Consider the following 10,559-nt stretch of genomic DNA (forward strand, 5'->3'; position numbering starts at 1 on the left):
GCCTATATTTTATCTGGTCAGAGGCCAGAGAGGAACCTATCTCTCAAGTAAACTTCGTCAGGGCTTCTTATCAAAATAGTGAGAAGTCTGGTTTTGATTGTTAGTGTTACCTTCAAAGAAGGGCATTGCCAGTTGAAGTCAAGCCCCACGTTTAGCTCAGTTCTTGCTGTACAATTTAAGACAAGCTTCTCTCCAACGGATAGCTCAATTCCATGAAGGGGGCTCAGACTTACATCATAAATCTTGTACCCTGAAGCAAGTAAAAGAAAGTGGGAGAGAAAAGAGACCTGTAAGTTTGCAAACATTTTTGAAAGTGATGTATTTCGCCCTGTGACTCATCAATACTTGGTAGCTCTGGAAACAAAGGCTCACAGAGATCTATAAATCACTACCTGTGAGGACCTAAAGATGGTGCAACCCAGTGGGTACAAAAGCTAGAGTTCACAGCTTTAGCAAATAGCTAAGCTTTCCATTAAACAGGTACAATTAAAATGATGCTAAAAAAATGAAAAAACATTTGGAAGTTGAATGGACCTGAAAAATAAAATATCAAGTGAAATAAATCAAAATAAAAATAAAATACCTGATACTATGTAGTAATTGAATCCTGAATTTTTCCTAAGATGGGCACCTAATGACATCGTTTTTCACCCTTGGTCTTTGCAAGAAAGGAGAAAACTCAACTGCACGTGGGCTTATTTAAAAGGGAAGAGTGGCCACGATGAGCTGCCGAACACCATATCCGGAGTTACATTTTTCAGCATTCCTTGTCCTTCACCCTATTCCTTCCTCCCCAGGCTCTTCATGCAGAAAACCACTCTTTACTGTCTGGAATTCATGATATGCAAAGGATACGGCCTCTTACCCACAATCACAACTATGTACATAATCGACTGGTAAACTTCATCGTTAATTTTTGCTTCACAGATGACCACACCAGCATAGCTGATCATGTAGCTGGGAATAGTGAAGCCGATCTCACTGTCCCAGAAGATTCTGTTTCCATCAGGAACAAATCTCTTTTCAGGATACCTCTGAGTAATGAAAAGAAATATCAGATATCTCATCCAGTGCTATCCCAAAGTAAAAGCCACATGTGAGAATCAGTGAAGAATTTACCTTACTTTTAAGAATACAAGTTGGTTTTATTCATTGTTATTTTTATTCTTTCTAAAGAATATCTGACATTCTTCATGGATACAATATTGAAAACAGGCTGTTCTAACGAGATGATTAAAAATGGTATGACTTACTGCGTACAGTGACACGTTGAGGTTTGAAATAGACCCACGACATGGAATCACCACAGTTTTATTTTTGTTCTCAGTAAGGTACACAACACCATGTTCATCACTAACAGAAGCAATGAAGGGTGATCTGTAATCTAGAAAAAAATTTAATTTCATCAGTGATTTCTGGCAGAACAGTTAACCATCTTCCAGATTCATAAATCTTAACTAAAGTAAGTGACTAGAATGATACCCCAACAAGGCAAAGGTACACCCAGGTAAGGCTGTAGGGAGATGTCTGAGCCCAGAGACACGCTACATGGGTAGGAGAGTGTCTGTGTGTGTGTGTGTGTGTGTGTGTGTGTGTGTGTGTGTGTGTGTGTGTGAAATTTTGAAGAAAACTCCCAGAATGAGATTGACCCCCTCTATAAGGAACATCAACAAGTGGAATGTATTTTATAGGTTTTACAGTTTTAACAGACTATTATGGAACATATTTATTTGAAAATCTAAAATTAAATTCATACATTTTGTCTGCAAATTTTACTGATGATAAAAATTCATCTTCTCTCTAAGAAAATAATAGAAGTGCTATGGAAACAAATGGAAATCTCTAATAGAAAATAACTTGTAATCATTCAATGCAATTATTCAAGAGAATGTGCCACATGACATTTTAGGCTCATGAGAACAATAGATAAGAATCTTCCTAAATTCATGATTAACGTTTACTGCATTTAGTTAAGGTTCAGTAGTTATTAATATCTCCAATAACAAATATTTGAAAAGCCAAACTATTGATGACTGAAGAAAACTAAAGAGATTTTTAATGACTTTCAGACACTATTCATAAAACGTTAACATTTCTGGGAACCCGTTCCATTCCTCAGAAATGAAGATGATGAGGTTCAGGGTCACTCTTGAAATTTCAGAAATAATATTTCATCTTGCTATGCTCAACACATCTGATCAAGCGTTTTCAGAGTGAAGAAAAAGCTAATTAATCCAAAGGGGAGAAAAGCAGCTAATTCCCTCCAACAACAAAAGTTTGATTTCCTTCCCAGCTGGAAAACATAGAAAAGAAGCGAATCTAGCCCTGCACATGCCACATGCGTCATCTTCTGAGGCCAGCGCCCACTTCCTGCCTCTCTCCATTGCTGAAGGTAATGAGGTTGGATGACTAAGGAAGCGAGGTGAGGAACACAGGGGACATTAAAGAACCTGTCCATAGGGAATACTGTATTCACTGTTAAATTTCATGTTCAAAATCTTGGATAGCTCAACTCAGAACACTAAACTAAAATAGGAAGCAAAATTTAACAGTATATCCAAAATCTGCTAGTATACAAATAAACAATGATAGGGATCATCACTTCTTAGAACTCCCTACCTTTCTCCCACATGTCCTGAAAAATTATGTAACCTGCTACAGAGCAAGCCTTGGGAGCTAAATTAACCCTTTGACCTAAGAGTAAAGCTATTCAGTAAATCAACTCTATTTCGGTAGCCCACAAAAAGGAAATAAACAAAAGAAACCCAAACAACCACCCATCCTCTCAAAATAAAATATTTACTGTAACTCATGAAATGAATTTTCACATGTCTCCAGGTTTCCTGACTTGGGGAGAAGGAAATCATGAGATATTATGGGAGAAGTTCATCTTTAGTATTTCCAGACAGTCTGCAAGCAGGAAATCCTTGCAGTCTTCTGAGAGAGCCTCATCTCTCAAGACTGCCAGATCAAAAGGAGCCAGAAATTCTCCAAGACCTCTGTCTCATCACTCAAATCCTGCAGAGGGGAGGGCACAGAGTTCTCTACTGAGCAAACATAATTTTCAAATACCATACAATTCAGGAGTGACACAAGTGATTTTGATGTGGTCTGTTCTCTGTGGTAAGACCACAGTGTACTACTGAGATGTAAGGACAGACAGGCAGAGTGTTTCCCAAAGTGGATGAGATTCCTGTCCTGTAAAAGTCGCTTCTATAAAAACAGTCTAACTCATTTTCACCTGTCTCAAACCCTCTGAAGTAAAAAGTTGAACATAAAGAAATAAAATGCCTAAAAATCTATCCATTACTGAAGAGAAAAATGTTTAGTATCTTAACAAAATGTGATGCCACTCTTAAATTTTTCAGAAATATACAGTATTATAAGTCTCTCAGTTGACAAGTTTTCTTAGACAAGTAGTGTAAGATTTTTTGAAGCATAAAAATAACATAATTCATATTACAACACTGAATAATATAACATTGTATTTTATATTATATAGATGTTAAGCTGGCCTTCCAAAGGAAAACCTTATCAAATCACACAATAGATAAACAACAACAAAAAACACTGCCTTCACAGGGCCCATTGAGGTAGAAGCTTTTCATATGAGTATGCAAATTAACTTTATAAAGTATAAGTGGCAATCAATCCATAAGCAGATTCTATTGACTGAACCTTCCAGATATATGCACAAGAAAACCTCCAGAACTCTTGGCTGTTCCTATGCATTCTTGTGAAAATCTCTTACCCTGCTGAAGATAACCTATCTCACCACAGAAACCTCTCTATAATTCCCTTCTCAATCTTCCTTGATTTCAAAGATTTCAGCTTTTTTTTTTCCTTAAACACCAGAAGGATTTTTATGAGTTTCCATAGCCTGCAAGGAACACAGATTTACTACTGAAACAAAAATCAGAGTCCAGCTACTTGGGCAAAAGCAATGCAACAGGGCCCAAACTCCAGAAAAAATCAGCTGGTCATTTCCCAGAAAATGCCTCGAGAAAAAAATCTGAATATTCCTTGGGGTGGCCAGCCTTCACAGCCAGCCTTTTTTGGACTCCATTATTTTTTTGCACTTTTTGTGCTTTGTAACTGGTAAATGGATATGGGAAATGAATTCTGTGCTACCACTTACCTTGAACGTAGACATAAATGACGGAGGTCATGTTGGTGCCTCGATAGAAGCACTTGTAAGCGCCAGTATCATTTCCAATCACTTTTGGAATTGTGAGTGTCTTGCAAAAGAAATCGTCACTGCACTCAGTCACCTCCACCCTTTCCTCAGAACCACTCTGACTGTTGGGCCACAGCCAGTCCAAGTCCTGCTGCCCCCTGAAAAATTAATTCAGCGATGTATTAATGTGAAATGCCACACTGGCCATAGACAGTAACAATAGAAGGCTGAGTCCTCAGACTTACATAAACAGCTTCAAAGCTTTCTTGCAGTGATGACAAGTTATATTGACATACGACAAAAGGCTATGGATGCAGTTTCAGGCAACACTTATGAGAGTCCTAAATGTTCTATTAAGTCACACATTCATTCTTTCAATAGATATTTACTGCCCTACTAGTGCCGAACACTGTTAAAACTGAGGATACTTGACTGAAAAAAAAAAAAAAAAAAAAAACCACCATACAAAAATCAATGCCTAAAGGGCTGGGAGTGGCTAGGTAAGAGTGGGCAAAGGGAAAGCTAAGAGGTGGGGTTAGGACAGACAGAAATAGAAGTAAGAGCCGCACAGGCCCACACTGCACCATACAGAACTTGCGCTGTAGCATTTCTTTTCAAGATCCCCCCAAATATAGTGAACACTAAGAAGACTTCTACATTATGTTCATTATGTTCATTCAAACCTGAACTTGTCACAAAGTTGTAGCCGTATCAGTGAAATTAAAGCTAGTAATCCAAAATTGGTGCACTAGGGGTCAAATCCAGGCTTCTACATGTAGCTACACCCCCAGGCCTTTTTTTTTATTTTGAGATAAGCTCATGATGAGTTATTAAACTGCTCAGTCTGGCCTCAACTTGCGATCCACGTGTCTCAGACTCCTGAAATTACACTCAATGGCTTTTTCGAAACCTAAGAAATGTTTATGCAGAGTTTTAAAAGGGGACATGCAGTGTTTGTGATTTTAAATAACCTTTGTTTTCAAGAGTGAGTAAGAGGAAAATCTACTTGAAAAGGTCTTGAACTAGGAAAGCCTGAGAAACAGGACCCGCTACTGTGTTTTTCCCAAGGGCAGGACAATAATGACCTGTTTTTGAGAAGGGTCTGGGGTACCCTTCTCACCCTGCAATCTGTGTCACTGAAGTAGCAGTTCCCATGAACCCCACACTCTTCCTGGACAGCAGCAATCCCTTGCACCATTACGGTTTGTGCCAAAAACATACTGGTCCTGAGAAGTCTTTGGTGATCACTCCATGAAACCCCAACCAGCTCTGTTTTCCTTTTTGTCTTTCTTGTCAAAGGCGTCTGTTTCCCCAGTTATCAAAAGCCAATAACATGCCTTCACACTGGCAAGTAGGATAAGAGGCATCCAGATGACCAAGTCAGAGCATGAAGGCCATGACCTGCACAGGACACGCACGGAGTGTATTGTTCAATTGTCTCTACAGTCAGAATCTTACCCTGAAAGTTCCTGAAAGAGCTAAAAATGGGTCCAAAAATATGGCTCATAACTTCCTCAGCTCTAGTCCATAAGGTTGGTCTGAAGTACATATTTGACTACATGGTTAGTAGTGTACTAGTTTTAAGTGTGTGTGTGTGTGTGTGTGTGTGTGTGTGTGTGTGTGTTGGAAAATTAGTAGCAAAATAGTACACATTTTTAAGGGAATATCTTTCTCATTTCATTATTACATTAATTCTTAGACAACTCATTGCTTGTAGACAATACTACAATACTAGAAATCTGCCATAACGGCAACTATTTTTCCTTCAATGAACAATAATTCTTTAACCCAGAAAATCTGAGTCTGCAATTAATCCTTACCTGCAAGTGATTTGGAGAGTCGTATTAGCCATAATTGTGAGTATATCTTTTTCTATGCTGAGGGTGGGTGGATCAAGGGCAACGCTAGGTAAACCTGGAAACAGATTGAATAAATGAATGCAGTTGCCACTGAGTTGGACCCAGTAGGAAACACCTTCCACAAACAATGCACACTCTATACTTTAAAAGACCTCTTCAGCAATTCATTGTATCAAGCTGGGATTTACTTTTCACCATTCCCAGTAAAAGTTCACAAGCTGTGTCATAACAGGAAGAATGGGCAGATGGTCATAAACCAACACAACAGTTCTGCAATTCATGGAGCTAGGGTGGAGTTCCTGTTTTCCTGCATTGCCAACTTCAAGGTCTTACAAAAGGATATGGGACATTGAAACCAAATGAACCTTCATCTGATGATCTCACTCCCTTGGGAAAGGACCACTGACATTTCTTATAAAACATAGGATGTACACATTGGACTAAATTGCTGATTAATGAATTCTACTTAGAGAAATCTATATAGCTCATCCACCTACCCCGAAGCAGGGGGGAGGGTGTCTGTGACCTTGCCCCATTGTCCTTTATCAGTTTTCGAGTGCACTTCCTCTGGTAACTGTGCCATAAAGGTGGAAATCACAGCTCATAAAGACTGTGCATTAGAGGGGAGCTAAATTAAAATAGGGGGAGAGGAAATAAAGAAGGAAAACATTTCCAATTTCATAGGCACATGGACATTAATATATGTTTTCAGAGAGTAGGGATAAAGTAATATAAGGCTAATTAAATGTAATTGGGGAATTATTATCAAAACACTTTGATCAACTATTATCAAACTTATTAATCCAAGCTCCAAGTTTATCCTGACACAAAGCCTGGAACACAAGAAATCTGTCTTTACTTACAGGCTCTTTAATGGAAGGATGGAAGATGGTATAATAATGTGAGGCATACTAACGATCAAATAAGTAGATTAGATGATAAGATTCTGGTATATTAAAGCAGTCTTAATAAATCCACTGACTTTTAGCACAGGGAGAAAAATACCATGGGATATGTTCTTCATCGTGGATCACTTCATAGTAACATAAATGAGTTCTCTGTCAACTAAACATGAAGAACTACTAGGTACTGAAAAAGCATCAAAGAAAGCCTTTTATCATGCTAGATTCTCAACAGATTTAAAGGCCTTCAAGATACCAGCTTACAAAGAAATTGGGCAAGCACCCAGCCTTTCTAACGCACGTAGGTCAAGAACAAATTACTTCTAGGCCTAAGCTGGCATTGATTTTGATGGGTAAATGAGTGTGAACGAATAAGAGCCAGTATGAAATAGTATGAATAAAGAAGGTATAAGCACTATCCAAAGCGATTATCCAGTGCGTTGAATCTGTGGCTTCCAAGGGTAACAACTAAAGGCAAAATGAACAAGTAATTGTACATATTCCCACACACCCAACCACACTGCAGTGCTAGATGTATTGATCAATAACACAGTTTTTAATGACACTGGAAATTAAATTACAATAATAAATTCCAGAAACTGACACCTGCAGTGATTTGTGTTTGTAGCAGTGGTTCCTAACCCTCGTGCTCTGTTAGAGTACCACTCGACCTAAACATCTGCATTCTAAAAGCACTTCAGGTGGCCCTGCTATAGACAGTCTATGGGCCACTCTTGGACAGCTATCGTTCTCAATAGTAATGTTCAGTTCATAGGCATCACGTTTTCCAATTTGAAGGAAACAATAGCCCAATAGCAAAACAAAAAAGCCAATAACAATAACAATAGCCCAATAACAATAGCCAACACAGGCAAACAATAAAGCAAAATATTTAAAAGCAAAAGAAATGTCTTCCAATCATTGAGTCTCGAGCTAAGGAAAATGGAAACAATTCATTTGGATGAATAAATTTCAAACTTGACGGAGAAACATTAGGCTGAAAATAATAATACAACTCACATAATGATCCAAACAAGAAAGAATTCCTTAGTTGGGCGCATTTGTGCAAGAGATAAAAAGGTAATAAAATGACTAGATGTTCAATAAGTCATGGCCCTCAGCACCAAGTAAGAAACTGTTTTGGGATGGATGTGGTGGGACGGGGGATGGAACCCACAGCCTCCTACATGCTAGGCAAGCATTCTGCCACTGAGCTACATCTCCAGCCTCTAAAAGACTCTTTAAATTCCCTCATAAAGTATTGCCATAGAGAACCTCACCCCCTGGACACATTAATAACACAAATTATTTTAAAAATACGTTCTGTATTCACAGGAATCCAGGACAACTCCACACGACTCTGGAAGCATAAGTACAACAAAAATCTATTCAATAAGATTACCAGTAATAACCAGCTTTGTATCTGTAGGCCAAAATAATTTTTTTCCTCCATTAAGCCTCATTCACTTTTATCAGTAAGTTTGAGTTCAAGTCCTCAAAAAATTCGAAATAAAATGACTCTAAGAGATACATATGCTGCTACTCAATAAAAAGCTCTTTATGTTCAAATCCCATAACCAATATTAATTTGGGCACTGTTACCCTTCCAACTCAAAGACAGGAAGGAAAAACAACAGTGGCTCTGTGTCTAGAATTTGATGGCACCAATTATAGCTCAATCCAATTAAGCAAGTCACACACTCCAAAAGGGCAACCTCACCATTATATCCAGGGCAGCCAGATTCCCCTACCACTGCTGCACTATGAAACACCCCAGGCTTAAAAGCAACTCGCTGCTTTGTGGGATACAGCATCACCACATATTCCAGACCTTCATTCGCTTCCCAAAAAGGGGGAGAGCAAGGCCTTGTCAGGGACAAATGAGTGTCCCTGGTGGAAAAGGCCCTGATGAACTAAGTCATTATTAAGAAAATTCAATAACTGGAGACAGATGATCTTGACACCATATATACGAGCGCCAGTGTCTTTTTAAAAACATGCGATTCTTTTCTTTTGATATAAGGAATTTTGCTGCAGAATCATTTGACTTATTTTCCTTTCTTTGACCCGTATCCTTTTTTTAAACCTCCAAAGGGTAGAAATCTGGAGAGCTGCAAACTGACAAGGGGGGGGGGGTCGAAGGAGGAGGAGGAGAAAGAGGATGATGAAGAGGGCCAGAAGAGAAACAGAAAAGAGCTATCGCATAAAGAGTGTGTTCTTAATCTTAAAGGAGACAGAAATCTTAAGGAGACAGATTCCAGGTGACGATCAGTGTGGCTCAACAACTAGGTACCAAATCCCACAAAGCTCTTGAGAGCTTGAACTTCTGACTGTGCGTCCGTTCCAAGCACCACTGTTCTATAAAAGATGTTTGGTTCGGAAAGTTGACTCCTACTTGGAGAAACTTGGGGACACTGTCCCAGATCTGAGAACAAGCCTCAGTGTCTACCCTTTCTCTGTCTGGAGAAAAGCGGCGTCCTGCACTAAAAAAAGAAAACGGGCTCCCTTCCTCCAGATCCCACAGCAAACAGTTGGCGTGCGCGCCTGTTTAAGCTAAGGCGGAACAGCTGGCCTGGGTCCCCGCTCCGCTCCGGAGGGTGCAGAGCCCACCGCAACCTGCGACCCAGGTTGGAAGGCTCTAGTCCCTTCATGCTTCCTTCCCAGAACCGAGGAAGGGATGCTGCGCTCAGCCAGACCCTGCGCCCGGAGCTCCCCTTTGGAGCAGCTCCTGCCCGCCAGCCCTCTCTCCCTCCCACTCCAGCCTCCCCAGAGCCTGAGGTTGGGCGTCGCAGCTCCGCAGGACACATACCCTCGACTGCCCAGTCGATAACCAGAGTCCCGGAAAAGTATCTGGACTACAGAGACCATCGATTCCCTAACGCTATGCGCAATTCTCAGTCTCAGTTTCCCCACCAGTAAGTGAAAGAACACAGGGTCGGATTCCTCCCAAGTCTTTGGCTGATGCGAGTTGGATCCTCTCGCGTCCCCAGCTCCCCGCCCGCACCTGACCTCCCGTCTTCCTTCTAACGAGTGGGCTCCTTACCCACAGAGGCAGCCCGGGTCTCCACGCACAGCCACAGAGCGATGGCCAGCAGCGCCCTGCTCTCCATCCTGCACCTCGCGCGGGGCGCGCGTTCTCCTCCCGCTCCCTCTCCGCGCCTGTCCCGCAGAGAAGCTGCCGAGGGCCCACGCGGGCAGCGGCGCTGGACCCCGGAAGGCGCAGGGCGAGGGTGCCCCTCGGCTGCAGGTAAACGAGGTTATCCCGATTGGGGGACGGGGAGCTGCGATTTCGGTAATGGCAAGAACGCGCTAAGGCCCAGGAAGAGCAGCGCGCAGCGCACCGGCTCGCCTGGAGTCCCGAGACTCAGTGCCGGGTGGGAGCCCCGGCCGCAGCTCTAGAGCTTGGGGGCGGGCCCGGGGCGGGGCTCCCCTACTCCCAGCCCAGCCCGCCTTTGCCCGCCCCCAGACCCAGCGTCGCTCCCCTGCTCCCCACGCCCACCCAGGGCCGAATCTCTCCACCTGCCCGGGACTGCGCATCGCTGCAAGCTGACTCTGGAAGAGAGTCAGGGTGCAGCAACTCCATTTCTGGAGGAAATCAAATGTACCCAATTCCGGACTCTA

At 41.7% G+C, this 10,559-nt stretch overlaps 1 protein-coding gene across 1 annotated transcript in view; it reads right to left on the reverse strand.

Annotated features, from left to right (window-relative positions):
- Positions 1-10,320, reverse strand: part of Kdr (kinase insert domain receptor) — a 45,309-nt gene extending 34,989 nt beyond the window's left edge. The window contains exons 1-6 of the mRNA XM_003471664.5: positions 9,982-10,320; positions 5,998-6,091; positions 4,139-4,335; positions 1,254-1,384; positions 866-1,034; positions 111-250 (exon numbers count right to left, since the gene is read on the reverse strand). Of these exons, the coding sequence (XP_003471712.1) occupies positions 111-250; positions 866-1,034; positions 1,254-1,384; positions 4,139-4,335; positions 5,998-6,091; positions 9,982-10,048 (798 nt within the window). The 5' untranslated portion in view covers positions 10,049-10,320. The remainder of the gene's footprint in view (positions 1-110; positions 251-865; positions 1,035-1,253; positions 1,385-4,138; positions 4,336-5,997; positions 6,092-9,981) is intronic.
- Positions 10,321-10,559: the final 239 nt, after the last annotated feature.

Source organism: Cavia porcellus, unplaced genomic scaffold (genome assembly GCF_034190915.1).
Source record: "Cavia porcellus strain 051 isolate PalLab524CR breed Dunkin Hartley unplaced genomic scaffold, mCavPor4.1 scaffold_30, whole genome shotgun sequence".
Lineage (NCBI taxonomy): Eukaryota > Metazoa > Chordata > Mammalia > Rodentia > Caviidae > Cavia > Cavia porcellus.